The 24,476-nt window shown below is 44.6% G+C and overlaps 1 protein-coding gene across 1 annotated transcript in view; it reads left to right on the top strand.

Moving 5' to 3' along the window:
• The window catches only part of LOC138247158 (putative DBH-like monooxygenase protein 2), a 167,578-nt gene that overhangs the window by 32,670 nt on the left and 110,432 nt on the right, over positions 1–24,476 (top strand). Inside the window, exons 4-6 of the mRNA XM_069201898.1 lie at positions 515–598; positions 1,162–1,326; positions 19,558–19,660. Coding sequence (XP_069057999.1) covers positions 515–598; positions 1,162–1,326; positions 19,558–19,660 — 352 coding nt within the window. The remainder of the gene's footprint in view (positions 1–514; positions 599–1,161; positions 1,327–19,557; positions 19,661–24,476) is intronic.

The following is a 24,476-nucleotide window of genomic DNA, read 5'->3' on the forward strand; positions in this document are numbered from 1 at the left end:
TTGAATTCACAAGCCTTCAGTAGGATTCAAATAACAGAATCCTGCCTCATTAACATTATTATTTCTGTGATCTCTCTTGTAATCTCATTTTCTATTCCATCGAATTTGTGGTTTGTCCCAGTGCTCAATGTGTGTCAGGTCTCAAAGCAGTTGGTAAACAAACTTATGTATTACTTTGAGACCCAACAAAGAGTTCAAGGGGCCCTTTGTTCCTCAGACAAATCACTTTTTTGTAAATGTTTTGGGGCTTTATCATAAACAATGATTAATAATCATGGGAAGGTGTTGGAAAGCTAAACCAGCAATGGTGCGGGGAAGACTGTTCACTCATATTCCCAAACAAGGTTAAGCCACCCAGGACATATACAAATGTTGCATCTTATGAAGTGTATGATATCTGTTCTTACAGTATGGCACTTTAAATCAGGTTACCTTAAATGATTCTGCCAATGGAGTTTTGATTAAATTAGATCTATGTTCTTACGTCTTCTTAATTTTTCTCTTCTTTATTTAGTTTAGTGTACCACCTGCTGCAACTACATATGGCTGCGCATTCTTACCACTGCCACAAATGACTAAGAAACATCACATTTATCAGGTAAATTTCTAATTCTTCAAAATAGTCCATTTTATAGGAATCCCTGTTGACATGTAGGTGACGTCCTACCTCATAATACAGAATTACAAGCAATAAAGACCTTTATTTATCTAAGGACACAGTGATGTCATCTGACAGTACCACCACCTTCATGGTGGGGCAGGTCAGCCATTCACACGCCTGTAAATATTTTCTTCTTGTGCAAGTAAACAACTACATTTGTTCATTCACTTGAGATAAGCGATCTACAATAAAAAATATAGAATATAGGCAGGTTGGCGCTTGCATTATTACTGTGACTGTTTTTTGCTTGAATTTCATTAACCAGTATGTTTGAACTAATTTATGTTTTCTTATCCTGTCTTTGACAAACTTTATATTTTCATTTGTTTTTCTCTTTGATATGTGTCTTCCATGTCATTCAATCTATTCAAAGACATTTGTGTGTTACCTTGCCACATCTTCTTGAGTCTCATCTGCTGGAAATGCTGAAGGCACGTGCCTCCCCTTCCGCTTGACCAAATGCTCTTCTTGTAACACGCTGTCTTGTGATTTTCTCACAGTTTGAACCCACTGTACAAAGTGGCAACGAAGCCCTGGTTCATCACATCCTTGTCTACAGCTGTCCGAACTTCACAAACGTCAACATCGCACCAGGGTCATGTTTTGCCAATCGCCAATTTTATGCCTGCACAGAGTTGTTTACTGCCTGGGCTATTGGAGGCAAGGTGAGTTTAAAAATGGACAACTGCAATTGTCCAATAGTTGTGGTGTCAGCTACAGAACACAATCCAAGAAATGGGTTCCATCACAGAGACAGGCAATTCTAGGTTGTCTATAGGTCAGGCTGTCTCAGCATTGTTGCCACCACCATGTCACTTTGCATGATGTTCAACCTTCACATCTCATTTTGATCAAACAACTTTTTCCTGTGACATCATCGCCAATTCATCTACTGCATGGCCATCACTCCCTCTCTTGATAATGCATCCTTTATTGTTTTAGCCATAAATATCCCTTGTGCTCTTCTGTCCCTTTATCATTGGCCTCACCCGTACAATAAGGAGCCTCCTTCAGGAAAAGGATTTTACATGTTGTCTACATGATAGCACAGTAGGGTTGAGTCTGAGTATGCCTGGGAACTCAGGGAATGTCCTAAACACAGAGTAAAGAAAGTTGAGAAATGATGAAAAAGGAAAAAGTGAAGAAAACAGAGTTCAAAAATGTCACTTCAATAGAGACTAGTTTATTAACCAATATTTTGGTAGTTGTATTCCAATTTGAATTCCTCATGTCCTGATAATCACATTTGTTTATTTTGGGAGACAAAGGGCAAAAAAGGTGAAGTTCTTCCAAAGAATACATAGAATTTACATACCTAAAATACTAAATGTAAACTAACAGCACCACATGAGCTATACACTAGGACAGAGAGGAGATCCAGGCACTTTTTGCTCAGTGATGTATGTGCTTTATAGGCCTTCGTCTGTTTAGGCTCATGTGACATAGTAACTGGATATTGCTAGGAAAAATATAGCTGTAAATAATGGCTTATCCACTTTAATTGTGAAAACACCTAGTTAAAAAATAAATAACAAATAACAAACAAAGTATATTTAGAACATTTATATAGTGCAATATTATAGTGAAACATTTAAAACAGATAGGGTGAAAAAAGGGGAAAGAAAAAAATAAAATACCAAAACAAGCTATCCGCAAGGAAAGGTGAAAGATGGAAGAAAAAGAAAGGGAGTGAAGAAAGGAAAAACGAAGACAGCAAATGGTTAAAGGAAGAGGCTGGTGCAAAAGAAAGGGGAACAGAATGGTAAAGTTCTGAGGAAGAGAGCAGAAGGAAGAAATTTAAAAAAAGAGGAAGAAAAATGGCCAAAGTAAGTGCCATTTGGAAAGAGAAAACTGCACTAGGGCAGGTATATATGGTGAATGAACTGTATCAAGCTGCCGCTAGACCAGGATTCCAGGCACCCTGGGATGCCAAAACACATCAAGGTCCAAGCTAAGAACTGAAACAGTAAGCAGAAAAACACAAGGAATCAAGCACAAATGTTAAAGACAAAATGGTCAAGGTTTCTCATTGTCCTTGAGGTTTTGCATTGTCCTTGAGCCACGCAAGCTGATGAAGGGTGACCAAAAATCTAGATTGAGATTTACCAGACCACACAAGGCCACCTTGCGTGGCCCTATGTGGCTTGGTAAATCAGGAGTAATGCAAGGCATCGCAAGTGGCTGCCTTGCATTACTCTGCCCTGGGAAGGCATTCCATGGGTGGAGTATGGATGTTTCCACACATCCACCTATGGATTTTGAAGCACTCTAAGATTTACCTAGACAAATAAGCCTAGGAATGTGTCAAAATCACAACACAACACAGGCACAATGGCACCAAGGCACAATGGAGCCTGTATTGGTGCAAGGCAGCACAATTTGCGCCAGTGCAAGGAGAGGAAAGGTATGCACCATATAATGTTAAATATTGCACACTCCTGCCCTCTTACTTTCACGCAGTGCAGAGTAGGAATTTGTACAAGCTCTGGAATTGTACTGAATAAAGTTGACTTACCTGCCATAGACGAGTGCAACTCTTTATTTGTGTCGTACCAATACTACAAGTAGCAATGAAAAAGGGATCAACACCCTCTACCTGTGCCTTCTCATGTTGTGCACCCCTCCTGCATCTTTGGCGTGGAGTCAGGTTCCCACCCCGACTGAGTGAAGGACGACCTGGCTTATGCAAGACCCATCCCAATCTCGACAAGCCCTCCTGGTCATGAGAAGCCGCCAGGTAAAGAGAAGCAGCGCGGACGATTGCTGCCAGCAGCGCGTCATCGGGAGTCCACCTCGATCATACAGAGGGAGCCCTGAACGAGATGCAACATTGGGAGCCTATTCAGGTTGCTGGCACAAACCATATGACACCGCTGGCACTTCAAGGAGGTAAGCAGAGCCCTGTCTGCTTGCCCACACCTCCCTGTACAAACCTTCCACCCTGATCCCATTGTCATGAAAAGTCCCGGGAGACTGCAGCTGTTCTCGGCAGCCATCTCGCAGTCAGGCAGCTTAGGTAATAAGCTGCAAGGAACTGACAGTGGCCAGCTTGAGACCAGGCGCCATCGCAAAAAGACATATAAAGAAAATGCAGAGAGTCCAGGTCTCGCCATCATGTGAAGGCTGTCTGTGACGAAGGGAACGCCCCACCAGCTCATCACGATCAAGTCTTTACTCACATGTCACATACAGATCTCGAAGCTCCGAATCCTGTGAGTGAAGATCTCTCACACCTGTCTCACAAGACAGTGAGAAGTGCATCTGCATGGCAGCCACCCATAACAGACTAAAGCAATATCCAGGTTTGCACATCCGGAAACACGTTTCTACATTTGTGCTAGACAATGTAATGTCCTTCAATTACATCAGTGTCGAAGAATACAAAAAAATGAACCCAAAGCCCAAACTTCACAAATCTGCTGTGTGAGTTTACACATGGATATCTAAAGAACCACTTCCATGTCTAGGACAGTTTCAAATGCCTGCTACCTACAAAGATAGAACAGTACAAGCACATATCAACGTTATTGATGGGCCAGAAGGGAACTGTCTCCATAGCCTGCCCACTGCCAAACTATTAAGATTGGTGGAAATACTATATTGCGTGGAGGACATTTTGCACAAGTTTCCGAAACTATGCACAAAACTTGGAAAACTGGCTCACTTTCAAGTCCGTCTGCACATAAATAAACAAGTGACACCAGTGGCCCAGCACCATAGGAAGTTACCTTTTCATCTCCACCAAGCAGTGCAGGATGAATTACGAAATCTACTCCAGGCAGACATCATAGAGAGAACTTCCAGACCCAACCCGAGGGTGTCCCCAGTGGCAGTGGTACCCAAACTAGGAACTGGCGGCAAAGTGCGTCTAGGCATAAACATGAGAGTCCCAAAAACTGCCATGGAAAGGGAAGGGCATCCGGGACCCTCAATCAGTGATATGATCACACTGCTGAATGGGGCAAAAAGTTACTCCAACTGATCTAAACAAAGGCTACCACCAGCTCAAACTTCACAAGAGTTCACACAATATCACCACATTTTCAACACAACAAGGTCTATTTTGGTACAAATGGCTCAGCTCTGGTGTTTCATCTGCAGCTGAGATCTGTTAAGAAGTAATCAGAGAAGTAATTTGTCACACTCCCAACACCCTCAACTACAGCGATGACATACCTTGTATTTGGGGCCACTGTCAAGGAACATGACAAAGCTCTGAATCAGGTATGTCATGCACTTCTGTAAGCAAACCTGACCCCAACAAAGACCCGTGCAAACCCCACAGGTCCACATTGAAGTTCTATGGACATGTCTTTTCAGGTGACTGGATTAGGCCAGAACCCAAAAAGGTCACAGCCCTGACTGACACCCCGCGACCCAGAGAATCCGGTGATGTTTGGTCATTTCTAGGAATGGCCAGCTATTGTGCCTTTTATATCAAGGATTATGCCACCATCAGCTATCCTCTCAGGGTACTGACAAAAAAAGGCCAACCATTCAGATGGTCTACGAGTTGTGACCAAGTGTTCAACGCAATCAAGGACACAGTTGAGTCAGCCAGCAATCAGCCATACTTCAATCCTCACAGGAAGACCAAAATCACCATGGATGCCAGTCCTGTGGGGCTTGGAGCCATACTGGCCCAATACGACAAAGAAGGTGATCAAAGACACATAGTGGCATACGCTAGTCGCAGCCTGACCTACACTGAGCACGCATACTCACAGCTGGAAAAGGAAAGTCTGGTGGTAGTCTGTGCCTGTGAGCATTTTCACATCTTCATTTATGGGAAACAATTCATGCTCATCTCGGACCACCAGGCGCTAATAACTATATTCGGAAACCCTTGAACCAACCAGGATTGAACGATGGGCAATTCATCTTCAAGAATAAAAATACACCTTCACCCACAAACCGGGAAAAGCAGCGAATCCAGCAGACTATGGCGGTCATTATGAACATGGCGGGAAAGACCGCCGACCGCCGTGGTGGCAGTGAACAGAATTCCGCCGGCGGCGGCGAATGGAAACCCACCATACAATGATAGAAAAACCCAACCCCGCCAAAAATTCCCAGACCACCACTCCCCGCCAGGACTCTGTCGGTGGGAATCCCGGCCCATCCCACCCCACCACCACAGAGCACACCCACATCCCGCCCTCCAAATAATGATGCACAAATCACCTCGGCGGAGAGTGGAGGCCGGACGACCATTGGTGGCTGCGACCGCCACGGGCGGCAAGTGGGCCCAACATGAAACCAGTGCACACATTGGCTAGGCCGAGCACCCACACATCTGACACACATCCAGAACACCATAAAACACCCCCAGACACACCCCACAATCCCTTGCAATGAAACCAGGGCCAGAAGACGAAGAGCACCAGAGCCAGAGAGAGAGAGAACGGCAGCAGACAGGACACGCATAGCGACCCACACAGGAGCACCCAAACCCCGTCCCCTGTCCCGACGCCATCCACCACCCTCACCATGTCCCCCCCCAAAAATCCACGCTTCACTGAAAGGGAGCTAAGGACCATGGTGGACGAGATCCTAAAGGTGGAGCCACAAATTTTCGGGTCCGAGGTGCAGCACACACCCATTGCGTGGAAAATGGAGCTGTGGCAGACCATTGTTAACAGGGTGAATGCAGTGGGACACCATCCACGCACCAGGGACGACATCCAGGAGAGATGGAAGGACCTGCGGGGGAAGGTCAGGGCCATGGCATCCAGGTACCACATCGCAGTGCAGAAGACTGGGGGAGGACCGCCACCAACACCACCTGACTACACCGACTGGGAGGAAAAGGTACTTGCCATCCTGCACCCAGAGGGATTCACTGGACTCACTGGAGGAATGGACTTGGGTAAGTCATCTACAATTACCCCCTATACATTATACCTGTAATGCATGCACCACCCCACCCCACCCACACCCACCTAGACCCACACCCCACCCAGCCATTACCCACCACATCCACCACCCTGCATTGCCCACAACTCACTACCAGGCCCACATCACTCCCGCTGTGCACAGCCACTGTGCACAGTGCTGTGCACAGCCACATACCCACAATGGAATAATAACCCCCACCACAATGTAACCCCATCACTGACACTAAATGCAATGACCACATCACAAAGGCACCCTGGAAGGCCACTGAAAGGCACACCATCACAATATTGCACAGTTCTGTACACCTCAAACCTTCATGCATATGTAACAGACATGTCTATGTCCCCCAACAGGCACCACCACCCATGCAACCCTAATGGAGGGGACAAGGAGTGCCACAGCACTCCGGGGAGACAGAGGCACATCATACAAGCTTGGAGAAGGACCCCTGGACACTGATGAGCAGGCAGGCCCCTCACACAGCGCTGGATGCTCACCATGCAGCAGCCCCACCCAGGAAAACACTGTCACCCCTAACACCCAGTCAAGACAAGCAGGCCAGGGGAGGCATACCCACACCAGTGGACCCAGGGCACAGACAGGTGGAACACAGCTACAGAGGCCACAGTCTCCCACTCCCAACATGCAAAAAAGACGAGGGCCCCAGTACAAGTGGCACGTCAAGATCTGTGCAGGGGACACAGGCACAGGGGGCCAAGGTCAAGTGCCCCAGAGGGTCAAGGGGTAGGGCACTGGATGGATGCAGCAGCCCAGGTTTGTCATTGCAGAGGTTTTGGGGGCCTACCAACATACCCAAGAGAGGTTGGCACAGATTGTATCCACCTTGGAGCAAAGTCAGAGGATGCAGCTGGAACAACCCCAACAGGCCATGGAGCAGTCAAAAGAACACAATGCCCCCATGGCAACCATTGCTGGAGCACTGCTGCAGTTGGTCAACAAACAGTCAGACACCCACACCGGACAAGAGGCCCCCACAACAGCCCTGGACAACCAGCAATAGATGACCCAAGCAGCAGAAACAGCACAGGAAATACCCTCCCAGGAATCACAAGGGCCAACCATGCCACCTCAAGAAGCTCCACAGCAGGCGCCCAAACGTAGTCTTAGGTCAAGATATGGCACTGGAAACCCAGCTAAGAACAAGCCCCACTCTAACAATTGACACTGCTACTACTGCAAAGCAACCATCCCACCCCTTCACCAACTACGCTTAGCTGAGGGCCAAATAAAGTACTAAACTACAAATAGGACCCACCTATGACATCCAACAGGGCTGCCACCAAGCTGGTTTTGAGGACACCCAACCCTTGCGACTTCCATCACTGTACATAGCACATTTCACTGTATTCGACCAATAAACAACATTTCTCACCTGTAACACTGTCCCCTGTCTTCAATGTTGAACAAAGTGGAGTATGGATGCAACTGGCACGGAACAACTTTATTGTTGATTTGTGCTTGGTGGTGGTAATGTGTGTTTAAAATTATGCAAGGAGGTAATGCATATAGTGTCTGTCAGTACCATGCAGAAGAGGTCCATGTCTCGCCTATCATGACCAATTCCGCCTATATGACATGGCACAATTACAGTATCAGTCACTAACCCCAATGACAGGCTTAAGTCCCACACAGTTATTGGAAGTAGAGTTGTATCAGTTGGTTCCTGGAATTGACATCTTCCCCTTCCTCATCCTCACCATCACTCTCTGAGTCAACTGATCAGGACCTATAGCACCCTCCACCTCCAAAAGGGGGATTGAATGTCTCACAGCCACGTTGTGCAGCATGCAGCAGGCCACCACAATTCTACACACCTTATCAGGCCCATAGGCCAGGGAACCCCCAGAGATATGTAGGCACCGGAATCTAGCCTTCAGGAGACCTATAGTACGCTCTATCACCCTCCTAGTACGTCCATGGGCCTCATTGTATTTCCTCTCTGCATCCTTCCTGGGATTCCTCACTGGTGTCAGGAGCCAACGAAAGTTTGGATAGCCAGAATCACCTAGGGAAATGGTCAATACAGAGCCGTCATTGTAATGTCCTTAGTCAGACAGGCTGGTGTTCTGCAATGCGTCAGTTAGTGACATGCAAACTTACCTATGATCCACCCTCTGTCCTCTTGGAGTTGTTCCATCTTCTGTGGCACACTACTGTTCCTCAATACAAATGAATCATGGACAGAACCCGGAAACATGGAATTCACATGGAAAATGTACTGATCTGCAGTACATACCAATTGGATGTTCATGGAGTGAAAGTTCTTCCTGTTCATGTACACCTGTTCACTCACTCTTGGGGGGATGATGAGTATGTGGGTGCCATCGATGGCACCTATGACATGGGGAATGTTTGCAAAGGCATAGAAGTCAGACTTGATGACAGGGAGGTCAGCACTTTGGGGGAATCACACATAGGATTGCAGATGTTGTACAAATGCATTCAGAAATCTTGTCAGTACCTGGCTGAACATTGGCTGTGAGAAACCAGCACCCATGCCCACTGTCACTTGAAATGAGCCTGTGGCCAGGAAATGGAGTGCAGAGAGCACCTACACCTCATTTGGAATGGCATGCTGATTTTGATTTCCGGGAGTCAGAGCAGGATCCAGTAATGCACATAGGTCCTGAATAGTTGCACGTGTGAGTCTGTAGGTGATTATGATCTGACGCTCCACCATGGTTCCCATATCCACAAGTGGTCTGTACACAGAAGGTGCCCTTCCTCGCCACAAGGGTCGGTACCTATGAGGGGTAAGAAAAAGGAGTAATGGGCACACATACAGTGGCAGATATGCTAAATACATGCAGTGCATTGTTCATAGTAGTGTCTGTACAATAACTGCAACCTGACAGATGCACATGTACATCACTAGAAGGGAACTGAGTAAATCATGCATGATTATATACTCAATGGATAGAGGGCTAGATGCTTCATATGGCTAGTAGGCCCAGCATTGTGAGTATCATGAAATTCAAGATGCGTAGGTGATGGCAAAATGTCTGCCCACTGTAGTTCTTCCCCTTCATTGTGGAAGAGACCTAATACCGCTAGCGGTTGACGTCACAGCGTACGGCGGTGTTGACCGCTGTTCGCACCCACATTGGCTAACATGGATGCCAATGGGGAATCCTGGCGTATCATGATCGCCGCCGGTGGTGACGGTGCATACTGTCGCGGAACGTACGCGCGTTCGTCAGCGTTTGATCACTTGACTCCCTGATCTTGTGTGGACAGGTACTCCACTCTGTGTACTTCTGTGACCTGCCTGTGGCTATGGATTTTCCACGTGGTGCAGGGGAAAGGGCCCCGGCCTTCACCCAGGAAGAACTGGAGAAACTGGTGGAAGGGGTCCTGCCCCTGTACGGCAGACTCTACGGCCGGCCAGAGGTACAGGTGAGTCCGGGTTTAGGGGGCACTGTGTGAGTAGTGGATGGAGTGTATTGCACAGATGTGTGCTCCTTTGAGCCAGGATGGGCCTTGGTGCATGGAATGCTGCGTGCCACTGTCCTGCATGTCTGGGAGTACTGCCTGTCCTATGTCTGACAATCTGCCAGCTGTTGCCATCGTGCAGGTGCCTGACCTCTGAGTTCCATTTCTGTGTCACCATACTAGGTCAGCGCCCACCAGAAGAGGGCACATTGGCATGCCATTGCCAAGGAGGTACGGACCCTGGGGGTCTACAACCAGCGGAGCACCCACTGTCGAAAGAGGTGGGAGGACCTGCGGCGCTGGGCGTGGAAGATCGCACAGGCCCAGCTGGGGAAGTCCTCCCATCGTGGAAGGGGTGCCTGTCAGGCACTGACCCCCCTCATGTGAAGGATCCTGGCGGTGGCGTACCCAGACCTGGATGGGCGCTTGAAGGCTGCACAGCAGTCACAAGGGGGTGAGCCCATACTTCAGCCTGGAAGGATGAGTGTGTGTGCGATAGGGCTAATGGTGCTTAGAGCAGGGAATTTGACTGGTGTCCAGCTACTGTCTGCTCCCCAAAGGGTGTAGGGGTGTCCCTGTCAGGTTTCACCTACCTCAGCTCAAATACAATTTCAGGGGATGGGTGTAGGTCAGTATACTGCTCAGTAGTCAGGGCCATGGCCATGGGCATGGTGCACGATGCTTCCTATTGGGTGTGTCTGCTGGGTAGGTGTATGTCTGGCCATTGTGTATCAGCATTTAGCTACTTACAAGTGTCTGTCCTGTTTTGTCTCCCCATCCCAGTTCTCTCGTGTTTGTCTGGTACAGCATTTACATCAGGTGAGGGAGGTGAGGCACCAGCAAGTGGGGAGGCAGCGGCCCACGGATCCTCCGAGGCAGAGACAACGGGGGACCAGTGGGTGGGAGGGTGAGGGAACTTTCACAGGGGAGGCTACTACCCCAGGAGGTAGTGACCCTGAGACCTCCTCCGATGGGGTCCTCCGGCGGTGGCGGACCCTAGTGCACACACCACTACCGTAACATCTTCTGCCACCCCCCATACCATCAGCGCCCTCCCTTCTGCTCCCCACTGAGTTGCCCGTGCCCGCCAACCCAGGAAGGTGGGCATCTCCTTCACCCCAGGCACCTCCTCCCCTGCCCCAGTCAGCCCTGCTGCCCTCACAGAGGAGGCTATTGACCTCCTGAGAACCATCTCTGTAGGGCAGACAACCATTGTCAATGCCAATCATGGTCTGGCTTCTGAGGTGCAGCGGACCAATGCCTATCTGGATGTCATTCACGGTGCTGTGTCTGCCCTAAAGAGATCTTTTCTGGCTCTGGCCTCCTCTTGGACGGCAGCCAGTTTCCCTGGCCATTTTGTCCCCCCCTCGAAACCTCCTCTACCCCTTCCAGCACCCCACTCCCTTCACCCGCCCAAAGCACACAATCAGACCCGCTTACAGGCACATCATCACACAAGAAGCACACTTCCAAACACAAGCACCACACCTCCAACCACAAGCATTCACACAGCCAACAGACTCATGCACACACAACAACGTCCACTTCCCCCAGTGTTCCCCCCTCTTCCGCCTCCCTGTCTGTCCCCTCTACATCCACACCCTCATGCACTGCACCTTCACTCACTGTTACTGCATCTCTTCCTGCACTCACCACAATAGCAGACAGCCATACATGCACCCCATACACCACACCTGAACTCACCACCTCCACTGTTGTTGACACATGCAGCACACTCACCAGACTTGCAGACACCCACCCAACATACATCCACACTAGCTGTCTGTCTTCTCCCACTGTGTCCACCCCACCTCCCAAAACACTCAAACACAGCAAGACACCCACCCGTCAGACATCCACCACACCACAGCATACTGAGAAGTCACCTGCACCCACTACGCACACATCTACACCCCATAACATCAACTCCCTCTGCCTCCACTCCCACGCCCTCATCCACACCCACCCCAATTGCTCCCAAAAACCTTTTCCTCTCCCGTGCAGACCTGTTCGAACCCACTGGCCCACCCCGTCTTGTCCCGAAACGTGCCCACCTCCTTGCCATTTCCGCTCCTTCCACATCACAGCCCACCGTGGTCCAGCCTTCCCATTCCCGTGCCCCTTCTCCACTGAAGAAGAAGGCCCGCTCTGAGCCTAAGCCATCCAGCTCCACTCGAGCCAAACAGCCCCCACCCCCTTCAAAGGAGAAGCCCACCCCCCCTCCAACCTTCTCACACAAGTCTAAGTCCCACCCCTGTCGTAAATCCCCACCTCCACGCCCCCTACCCCCCTTCCGTGAGGTGCCTGGATCCCCATATGGTGCCCCATTCAGTGGAGTACCCAGCACTTGTGGCAGTCAGGTGTGGCCAGCTATGGCCAAGGACTAAGGATTTTTTATGGACTGGCCATTGGCCCTGTTGGCACTGTTTTGCTCAGTGAGCTACATATTAAAGTTTCGGTGTGGTCTGTGTTTGGGCTGCACGTAGTTCCTCCCTGGTGTTTGTTTTAATTATTTATGGGTGTGGGGCTATTGTATGTACTATGGTCAAGTTGCAGTGGCCTTCGGTCGGGTACATCCCTCTTGGTGTGGGGTATCTGACTTGTGCTGCTGGGAAGGATTGGGGGGGCGTTGCAGAGTGGTTGGAGTGGGTGGGTATGTAACTTTGCCCTTTCCTCCTTTGTGTCGTAGGTTGCGGTACTTACCGTTGTCGTCTTCGTCGGCGGTCTCGGTCGTGTAGAAATATGGCAAGGAGCAATGCTGGCATGATCTGCAGCTCTCTGTCCATGGCTGCCGCTGCACGTTTTGTGGAACTCCGGTGAGTGTTTCTTTCTGTGTGTTTCTTTCCACCTGGCTTTGTGTGGCAGTGGTTCCCCCCCGGAACTGGCGGCGGAATGGTGGTTCATAATTTGATGGGCGGGTTGGGCCTTTCCGACTGCCTGTGGACGGACTCTGCCGTCGTCAGTGGGACTCCTTTCCTGGCGGTGGGTGGTGTGCGGGATGCGTGTGTCTTGTTTGCTTCATTATTTGGCGGTCTGGCCCGCTCCTCTGTTGGCGGTTTCTACCGCCGGCGTAGCGGTACAGACTGCCATGTTCATAATGAGGGCCTTTATGTCAAGGCACCCCAGACCATCCTCTAAAATGAAATCATCACTAGCAGAGAAATATTTTCATTTCGTTATTGCTCAAACAAGACCACCTGCTGTCCCCCTTGAGGCCATTGCAGCTGACGCACCTTGCAAGAGGTAACCAACGCATTTGAACGAGCCTGTGTGGACACCTGAAAGAGCCCAAAAGCAACCAACTCATTGATACCAAAGAACTGACCTCCTTTCGACACGTAAAGGAGGAACTGCCCATTGCCAAAGATGGACTACTCCTGAGAGACAAAAGGATAGTCATTCCAAAAAACCTGCAGCAAGGGGTGGTCATTCTGGTGCATAAAGGGGACTGATCATTGTGGCCACTAAAAGAGCCTTATGTGACCGTGTCTGCGTTCCCTCCCTGGACATGATGGCCGAGGCCACGTTAGAGGTCTGTCCTCAAAGCCAACTTGTCAGTCGAGAAGAACCTCCCTCGTCTCTGAAAATATCCGAACTGCCTAAAGGTGTCTGGCAACAAGTGACTGTAGATTATATTGGCCCTTTGCAGTCAGGCAAATACATTCTTATCATAATGGATAAAGATTCCTGATTCCCAATTACACAAGTATCATCCACCAAGGCAGCCACCACTGTACCCGTGTTGGATAAAGTCTTTGCAGTATGGGGAATCCCGAAAGTGTTCAAAACACACTATGGTCCTCCTTTTAAATGCCAAGAATTCACTGACTTTGCCAGTCACCTCAACTTCCAACATCGAAAAATCACTCCCCTGTGCCATCAGGCCAATGGGATGGTGGAGAGGTTTATGGCCAAATAAAAGAAAACCAGACAGTAAGCCGAACTGGTAAGACGGGATGTCCAGGCAGCCATGAACGAAGTGTTGAGTGCATATAGAACTATGCCTCACAGCACCACAGACAAGTGCCTAGCAACCCTGATGCTAGGCTTCACCATGCACACAAGAATACCCATCTGGGAGAAATCAGCTCTCTGTGTCTGGCAGGCTCCGGCTCATGAAGAGCTGGCAGAGATAGACAGAACAAAGAAGGCCAAAATGAAGGAATATGTGGAGAGTCGTCGGAGGGCCAAGCTTTTGACAGTCCAGGAAGGAGACTGGGTGCTCATCAGGCAAGAACAAAAGAGAAAGTCTGACAGTTGATAACATGAATATCCACTGCAAGGAATAAATCTAAAAGGCACCATGGTCACAACGTCTTCTGATGATAAGAGGATAACCCAGAACATCGCTTACTTCATGAAGTGCAGCCTACCTCCCAAAGAGTCAGTCTTGGGTTTGGAACATGATGCCACTGTGGACACTCAAGCAACAGCCAAGGGGCTGAGTTTTTCCCTCTCCTTAGCTGTGGGGGAGTCCACAGAACTGAACACAGCAAGTCAGCTGAAAAATAATGACTGCTTCCCCAAACGAAACTCATTTGTGCAATTGGGGAAGAGATTTATTGTTATGGTAGCTTGGAAACAGGAGGACACTAGGACCTCATAGATAGAGAGAGAGGTCCGGTCAGCAGAAGAGGGGTACGAACTGGAAAAGGAGGGGTAAAGGGAATTAGGGAGAGAGTGGGAAACAAATGAGGTGGGAGCAATGCGAGCTCCAGAATTGTACTGAATAAAGTTGGCTTACCTGACATCGACGAGTGTGACTCCTTATTTGCATTGTCCAGATTCTATACCTTAGTAGGCCAAAAAGGAAACTGAAGGGACACCTTAACCAGTAGGAAAGACGAAAACAACAGAGGTGAAGCAGCAGATAAACTAAAGTGAAGTAGGGACCCACAACAATGCTGTAATCTGATCTGGGTATCTGCTGTAATTATGCACTTCACACAAGACCAATTTAAGTGCACAATCACATTTGCAGCCAGAGGTAGACTAATAATCACTGAGAACGTGACCCACTATATCTTTACCGTCTGTTCCCTCTTCTTGTGTGCTCTGATGGTCAGTCTTCTGCAGCCCCTCTTTCTCTTCGGGGTAGATATTACCTTGCCTCCACCACTCACCTCCCCAAAAATGTTTCTGAAGGAGGCCACAGTGTACACTACCATAAAATGATGTAGCATGATCTTATTCCTAAGTAACAGTTGCTAAAACTACAATAGTGAGAAAAATGAATGCCACAGGCAATCAGTCAATCCATACTCCAATTAAAAAGGTAAACACTCTATTGGCTCTCTACACACCTTGCTTACTTCATTGTATGAAAACAACACAGTAGAAACCCTCATTCCAAATAGACTCAAAATATCTTGACTCATAACAGTCATTAAAAATCATGCATTCCTCACCGCTGACAACAAACTAATGTTAGAATCCTCAGTGTAAACTGAATTGCTGCACGTGGCGGGCCACACCAACAGCAAGACATGTAGTCTACATGATTACATGTGAGAGTGGCAGTTGCAGTTCACACCTGGGAAAGACATGGCAGGACATGCAAATTCCCTCAAGGAGGTTTGTGACAGCAGTATTCACTTATATTTTACAAATCAGTCATGCTGCTTCATTGTTTTTTCCAAGTGCTAGGCAATGGGTTCAGAAAGTGAAACAACTGTGAGTAATGATATATGGTTGGTGGTTAAAGTGTTTAGTGTGTAAGGGACAAAAGCTTAGAAGAACATGTGGGTTTTCAGTGTCCTTCTTAGATTCATGTGGTCGAATTTAAGATGAAGTGGGAGCAAAAGGGTGTTTCACAGTGAGGAGCTTTAAAAAAGTATGGCCTGATTTAGCTCCTATCAGAGTTGTGACAGACATTAACTTAGACAACCTGAATGACTACCATCCATCAAATTGTAATCTCTGTACATTGAATGAAATTTCAGTCATAGCGGTTCCTTTCAATGTGCAAAATATTTGGTAGAAGGCTACTTTCGGTTTTGACGGCTGTTCACCAAACTTTTATTTATTTTTTTGTTTTTCAGAAAAATAAAAAAACATGGACACCCCCAACACCCTGGAAGTTTTCTTCTAGGTCATGGAGCTGAATTTTGTTTTCTTTCTCCTACTGTTTTCCCAGAAGTGACGGACAGGAAACAAAAGACATTACACTGTCCACCTACAAAGGGTGGGCATTGTCATGTCCTTTCTCCAACTGATTCTACTACATCAGGATGACAAAGGAAGATTTCCACCAACTGATCCAACGTGAACCCTGTCAATGGAAATTTTAAGGACTTTACATCTCTAAATGAGGAGGGTGGACAGAGGGTTTGAAAGACAGGGTACTCTATTCAGTTTGCAGCAGAATACCCTGCATGGCAAATTCTAAATCTGGCCCTATGTATCTTCTTTGAAGTGGTCTGTTCCTTGGATTACTAATTGGCAGGACATCTTGACCATCCAAACTTAGGGCATGATTTAGATATTGGAGGATGGGTTACACTGTCGCAACTGTGAGGGATATCACCTCTGCAGAAATCTAAATCACATAGGACATAATGGAATTAAGATTTCAGCAGACGGAATATCCATCACAGTTGTGATGGAGTAGTCCATCTGTTAACATCTAAATCAGGCAATTAGACATATGGGGTATATTACGCATCATACTCTGGGGTTAACAGACATGCACACCCACATTGTGTGCTGCTGGGGCACTACGGTATTACAGATGGGGCCGCAAATGCTTGTGCACCCCCTTCTGTAATACTAATAGAGTAGGTGAACATGTAGCGCTAGTGTGTCTTGGTAGTACATTCCCTCAGTTGCATGGAGGCATGATCCCATGGAAATGAGAAAATCACTTTGCCTCTGTGCCTGTGCCCTGTTATAGATGTGGGCGAAGAGACAAACAGGCTTTTAGGAGGAAAACTCTCAGGATGCCAGTTGAGGACAGCCCTCTTGAGGAGTGGATGGGGGGGCACTGGGGCCCACCTTCTCTTTAAAATGCAAACGGGTGTCTCCTGCACAGAGAATGAAGGAAAAGTTGCTTCAGTCAACCTCTCTGTATTTCACTGAATGTGCTGCTCCTACGGCATCACAAGTTTGCAGTTGTCCAGAGGGCAGCACAATATTTTTAATAAGGCACAGTATCTAAGGGAATGAGCTTAAAGGTGTGTGTAGCACAAACAGAGGCAGGGCAGTGCACACTATTTATAATATTAGCCCTGGTCGGCTGATGTTTTTTTTCCATCTGTTCTTGTGTCGCTTTTGAAACCTACAAAACAAGTTTAGGGTTGCAAAGCAAATTTCTATTGCAGATAAGATGAATATGATAACTATACAGAAAACTGTACCAATTAATGTGAAAAATAGACAAAATATTTTAAAAAATTGCAACATTGTGATGATATTCAATAAATCATTGCATCAAATGATATCAGTCTTTGGTAACCCACCTCTTTCTTCTAGTCAGTCACAAAACTTTCTTAGCACCAAAGGACATTTCTAAGTTTCTTAGTTATCCTCTTACTGCATACCTTAGATGCACAGCAGAATTGCTGTCAATTTGCTCATGTTCTTTGAGAAAGTTTTTCTCTGCCTCAGCTATGGTGTTTCTATACTGAAAAGGGATTGTCTCAAGGGAGCCAATAACTTTCACAAAACATGTTTGCATTGCAGCTTGCACAAAGTTCCCACAAAAAGCTTCAGATACCTCTCTTGCTGAATATCTCTATCAGGCTTAAATACACATTTCTTATTATGATGAAAAGGCCAGAGCTCATACTGAATGAAATAAAATGCAACAATTAGCATAATATAATTTTTTCTCAAATTTACTAAAAGACACTACACATTATAAATCAAATATAAATTAACAATTGACACACCATTAACCTATAACAAAAGTATACATCATATATTATACATATGTAATCAATACCAAATGAAGCATAAGTTAATAAATGAAAACATGTAGCGTGCTGCTTGGTTCAGCGCATGGTATAGTTGTGCAGGAATTTATTGTGAAATTTGGTGTTTGCTAAGATGCAATAGTCAAGGTAAGATGCATAACTACTTAGAACTCTGTCTAGTATGGCAGCAGTATGGGAGGAATTCCACAGAGAGCTTAGGTGGTAAAAGGTTTACTTTGTTGACAGAACTAACTTTGAGGCACAATAAATAATTGTTCTCCTGCAGGTTTTGAAATGATTTCTCTGTAGAATTATGGGCCAAGAATATGCAATCACATAAGTGTGAAATAATCAATATTTACAGCCCCTAATTTAAAGGTCTGCCTTTGACATGCCCAGGTATTTCCAGATCATCCAGTCCTATATTTTCAGAAGATATGGGAGTTGTCATCTTGCATGAAAAGGTGGAATGTGTGGTTGCTGAGAAAGCAAGTTTAAGAACCATGTAGGGATTAAAATGATCTTTTGTGTGGTCAATCCTAGAAGAACCACACACAAAACAGATATGAAGGGCCACGGTTTTAACTGATCAAAGACTATGGAAAAAATCCTAACAGTTCAGGACAAGATCAACCTCAACAAATTATCTCTCTTTAATTAGGAATAAAATGAAATGGCAGTCATAACTGTAGCTGACAGATACTGCACAGTGACTCGGTTAACTCTGAACCACTGAAGATGACTGGCTGACTACCCAAAGAAGTCAGAGTTACTTTAACAATGAGTAAAGTGTATCATTTTTCTTGACCATAAGGAATTTTGATCAACAATCTGGAATTCCTATCAGTCATTTTGAACTTTAAGTTCCCATTGGTCCTCTGAAATTCACATTGTTCTTTTGGCATTTCAATTACAGTTTAGGTTTCCTGTCAGTGAGTTATTTGGAATTGCTAGTGGTCAATTTACCAGCAACAAATTTATTTTGGACAGTCACAGGGTTGTCTATTGGGATTAATTTTAGTCATATGAATTTCCTGTTGAAGTTTGCAATTCTCTGTGTTCTTCTGTGTATTGATTTATATTCAGAATATGAATCTGGAAAATCAGAATTTATTGCAAGTGTAACAATCAATACATTTTTCTTCCGTTAAAATGTAGAACAACTCATAAAGATGCATGATCAAGTAGATCACATATCTAAATAGCCTGCATGCATGGTACTCCTTTGCAAGTAATACCTCTTAAAATGAATCCATCCAGAGACCATACTGCCATTGATGTTACCACACCAACCTCCTGTCACCCTGCCCCAAGCACCACCTTTCCCAACTCTTTGTGTAAAGTACTTCCCAGGACATTTCCCCTTCCAATTGTTAGGCATTGCCGGTGTAATTCCCTCTTCTGAATCTAAACTATGCACTGCAAAATCTCCATCTTCTACTGTGCCTGTTTCTTTATAGATAAGTGTGCACTACATTACTCATATGCAAACATATTGGTTTCCATCACAGCTATATTGCATACCACAATTACTTGCATAAAAGCCTAAACAAATCATTTATACATCAGTGATATGGTCAGCTTATTGCTTTTCCGTATTTCATTATAATGCTTTCTTTACTTCCTCACCAGGCATTCACATTACCCAGCAATGCTGGAATCCCACTGAGTACAGGTGTTGGTCCTACTTATGTCAGACTTGAAGTACACTACAACAACGTGAAGATGCTAACTGGTAGGTTCTTGGGAATGGGATCTGACACTTTCCTTCACCCCAGATTGCAATTCTCCTTCAGTGAGACCTGGTATCTATTGGGACTCCAGATTTTGTAGGCATTTTTATTCATCAGTAGTGTATGAAGCACCAGAGGGTAATGATAGCAGTCAGAAACAGCTTTAGGTATAGCATTTATTTTGCATCAAAGTAAAAAGGGAAATTTTTTCATTTTGATAAAACATTAAAAATAGATATATAATTAAATAAAAGTCACAAATCACAGTAAAATACCTTTTCAAGTAAAAAGTAAAACATTACGCATTTTTTATGAAATGTGAATACTTAATTGAATACATTTCGCATTAAACATAATTGCAGTAGATAGTAGCAGTCTATTTAAATTAAGCACACTTTATTTTTTGTATTCAAATGATGTTTCATGAATTTGAATATCCATACTGGACCAGTACTATAAGAGTATTTTGTACAAATATAGGGAAATCATTTTTCAAATAAAGTATATTTTAGTGGGAGTATAGAATATGAAAAACCTGCTTTCATATAAGCACTATGCCATAGGGCAAGCACATCAGGATAACCTACATATCACACATTAAGATGTTGGTGCGGATGAGGCAGAAGAGTTCCATCCTTTGGTGAATTATGCCAGCCGAGTGACCAACTCCATTCTAAATTATTCTGCACTGCTGCCCCCCTGTACTCATTGGTTGGTCTTTAAGGAATCCATCCACTAAAGTACCCCATTACTCATCCAATGTGGGTAATGTTGGGTGAATCAATCATAAAGCTAGGGATAATCTAACTCAAGATAGACAGTTACAATGACCTGACCTACTCAATATGCCCAGTGATGAAAACAGTAAATAATCAGACAGACAGAATGGAAGATTGTTTAATGGAATATGGGACAATGTTGACAGGCCGGGGTTAAAGATCAATCATCCCTTCACAACATTCCAGTTTATAACCAGAGGGGGGAGAAATGTGATGTAGGTTTGTCAATGACATACCCTTGTCGAGAGTGAGTGCAGCTACCAGAATGTTTTGGAAAATGGATCTGATGGAGAAGGATGTCACTTTCAGAAAAGGAAAGATTGACGTGACAAATACCTTAAATAAAATTATTAAAGAGTTGTATCCAAACTAGCAAGACATATTCTTAGATTATTTCATGGGGCTTGAAAAGTAAACACCATACTTATAGACTTGTGTATGGCTAAGGTACTTCTGATTCTGATCCATAAAGCACGAAAACCCCTGGAACAATGCATTTCGTAAAAGGCTGCTTCTGTGTTAGTCAAGGAAACAAGGATACTTACCATAATATTAGCTAAACAATTAGATAAAGTGGTCACCATACTGATACATCTGGATCAGTATGACTTTATGGCACAACGAACCACAAGAAAAAGTCCTCATACCATCCATTTTGTTTGACTTTGCCAAAAGTCTATAATTCTCCCAAGGTATTGCCTTGAGTTTCGGCAGAGCACTGTTTTTCCAGACTACATATTTTTGTCCCACATCTTTTGAATGTTAAATTGGCCAGGAAGACACCTACTTAAAGGCTTTACTTACAAAATGTATGCCTGTGACCATCAGGCATATCTACAATGGCCTATTTTCTCAAACTATCCATTTTTGTCTGCTTCTATATTAGGGAATGGAATAGGTGTGGCTGAGTTCACAAGTCACAACCTATAACTAAAGGTTGTTCTCTGCTTGATACTTGTCTATACCAAGCATAAATACACTTGTTTGGATTATTTTGAAAAAGCCAGGCCTTGAGATGAATGAAGTAAAATGTAAAAATTAGCACCTCCATTTCTGTCGCTCATTCACTGAATGCTATAAAGCATTATAAGTCACATTACTACATACATATGAATAATTGATATGCTATCAAACTACATTAAAGCACATGTATTATGTTATACTTGTGCAATCAATACTAAAAGCAGCACACATAAATAAAAAATGTGCACTCAGATACATGGATATATGAATTGCTTTGTGGATACATAAGCAGAAAACGCAAATATGACATCAGCTTTACTGTGCAAACTTGTGAATTTGAAATTGCCCATTAATGCCCTACTAAACATTCTTATCAGCTTCTGATATACGGAATGGAATAACTGGTTGAGTTCACAAATCTCTGAGTCATCCCCAATTTTGCGGATGTGCTCACTCATATTATTGAACTCACAATACTATTGTGCATAATTTAAGTTAAGCTACAAATTGTGCATGGTTTAAATGATTTTGTCAAACTTCCACCAACACTGGGAATTAATCTGTAGATTAATGACCAAATTGTTGGCTACATCTACGTCAGGAGGTAGCATTCAAAACGTTTGCAGAAATTGAGAATAGGTCAAAATGCATACATAATATTTGAGTTGTTGAAGAAGTTGAATTGCCCACTATTGTGATATTACCAGTATGACTAGCTGGTCCTAAGAGAAAATGTGCCCAACTTGATCTCCATCTCTAGTAGGACCACGAAGTGATGGCAACCAGGGTAGCCATACCTAGGATTTTCGACATCTGCCTAGTCCTGTTGGTACAGATACTTTTGTAGTACCTTGAGGAATGTATAGGCCAAATGGTCCTCTTGGAGACACAGTATAATGAGTCGAGAATGGATTGCATGAAGGAATATTACTGTACTTTATTTTCCAGGACTGTATTCTTTTAGTTTGCCAAAGGAGAAGAGAACAGTTGAGATTCATGAGCATATTTGTGAAATAAGAATACTTGTGCTTGTCTATTATACCCATAAGTTCCCTAATTAAGTTGTGAGTTGTTGAGTGTCCCACTCTTTCTTCCCTCATGCCACAACATCCACTTTAATGAGCCAAACAAGGGGTTGAGCCTATAGATTGTAAGTCAGGATGGGCCACTTTTAGGTGCACAGCACAAAGAAAACCTGACTGTCTTCATTTTCAACACAAACCTTTCACACACGTGGCACATAAATGAATCACTTTTTGTTTCTATTAATATAACTTTTTTCAGGGAGTTTTTTTCGAATCTCTGATCAAACTTTGTCACGATAACAGGAAACAAAAGCAAAACCAAAAACGAATCATATCAACATTTAACAGTCATATTTTTTTCAAGCTCGCTTTTCCAAAAGAAAGCTACTAGCCCATGTGGCTTAAGCATGATAAGCGGCAAACATTTTAATTGCATCCACAATATGAAGGGTAAACATTCAATCGTATTCTCTCCCAGTCCTTGATTCTTTGAACAAGGGAAGTTAAAGGCTTGGAGGAGCCAACACTAAAATTTCCTACTAGTCCATGCTCCTTGACTCTAACCAAAGTTAGAGGTTGGGAAAAGCACTTCACAATCAAGCTGTATGTAGGGGCCCAAAAAGTGTGCTTAAGGGAGTGGCTTCCTAAATACCAAAGTTTAAAAAAAAAAAAAGCTCTCTAGATGTACAATTGTCAAAGCGTTTCAAACCCTAATTAATCTGGGTACTCCTTAGGACAAAGGACAGGTGGATGATTTCAGGAAACCAGTCCTAATGCATATTTCCAATTATGTAGTTTTTTAAAGTCAAATTCCTAAAGCAGCAAGGTGAAAGAAAGAGGCTCTATCATGTGTATGTCATTTCCTCTACCGCACAAAAACTGTTTTACGACAAATAAGCCTTTGGTTCAGCTAAGCTATCCAATACAGAGGCAGAGTACTTATTAAAATATATTATTTTACCCCCTCTTTTTTGGGTAATTAGGATTAGGTCTGGATATTCAGATTTAGCATGGGAAATCCTTAATCCAGGCTTTATTCCCTTTCACCATTCAGTAACAGAAATGCAGTTCATAAAATGGAGCTGGAGACGACATAATACTTTAGCAACATTTCTATATTTGACAATTATGAGGACACTATTCAATGAGACCTGATTCCCCTGTGATTCTAAGCAGAAAGTAAAGTTGGGAAGACTCTCTCTGTTTATGAAGAGGTTGAAAGAGGATTTGAAAGTGATAATTGGTAAATGGAATTAGATTAGAAATCTCACAATGAGGAGAGAAAGAGGAAACTACAGTGGAAAGGACATTGTGAGGGTAATGCTACAAATTAGACAAACAACTTGTTGTCTAAACTTTGGTCCCTGGACCTCAGTGTCACCCTTTTAAAATGTATGCTTACATTTGTTTACTAGCACAGTACCATGGATGTGAGCCAGAAATAGGCTGATGTCTGAGTACACATCATCTGTAAAGAAAATGCAGTGTTGTGTTGAGACTGGCACAATAGAAGATATGACAAAAGTTGCAACTTCTTGTGTAGAAGGTCAGGGGACACTTAAATCTGGCAGCACTAGGACCACCACTCTACATTAGAGATTATAGGGTTGTTTCACGTTGGGAAACTATATCATGGACTAGTTCACTGCCCTTGACTTAGTTGTGAGATGCTCTAAGTATCTGAATAACATTCAAGGGTAGACTGCCTTCACAAGATTCATAAGGAGCATAAAGTGGCAGCAAAGAGTATCAGTCAAGCACACCATGTTAGAGGTAAACAATATAGCAAGGCTCCTATAACTTAAAGTATTGATGGAAAAGCTAACCATCTCATACAGTTCCAGGGCAAACACTTTATTTAGAAAATTAGATGGATGAGTGAAAGGCTACACAGTTGAAAATTATGACGTTTTTATTATCCTTGTGACATCAGAACATATGATGAGCAATTATTGTGCTGAGCTATACAGGTACCTTTGAGAATTCATGCATGCTGATGATAAGAAAACTAGCACAGGTAGATGACTTCTACTTAATACTAGGGATTCCAA

Source organism: Pleurodeles waltl, chromosome 7 (assembly GCF_031143425.1).
Source record: "Pleurodeles waltl isolate 20211129_DDA chromosome 7, aPleWal1.hap1.20221129, whole genome shotgun sequence".
In the NCBI taxonomy this organism is placed as follows: Eukaryota; Metazoa; Chordata; class Amphibia; order Caudata; family Salamandridae; genus Pleurodeles; species Pleurodeles waltl.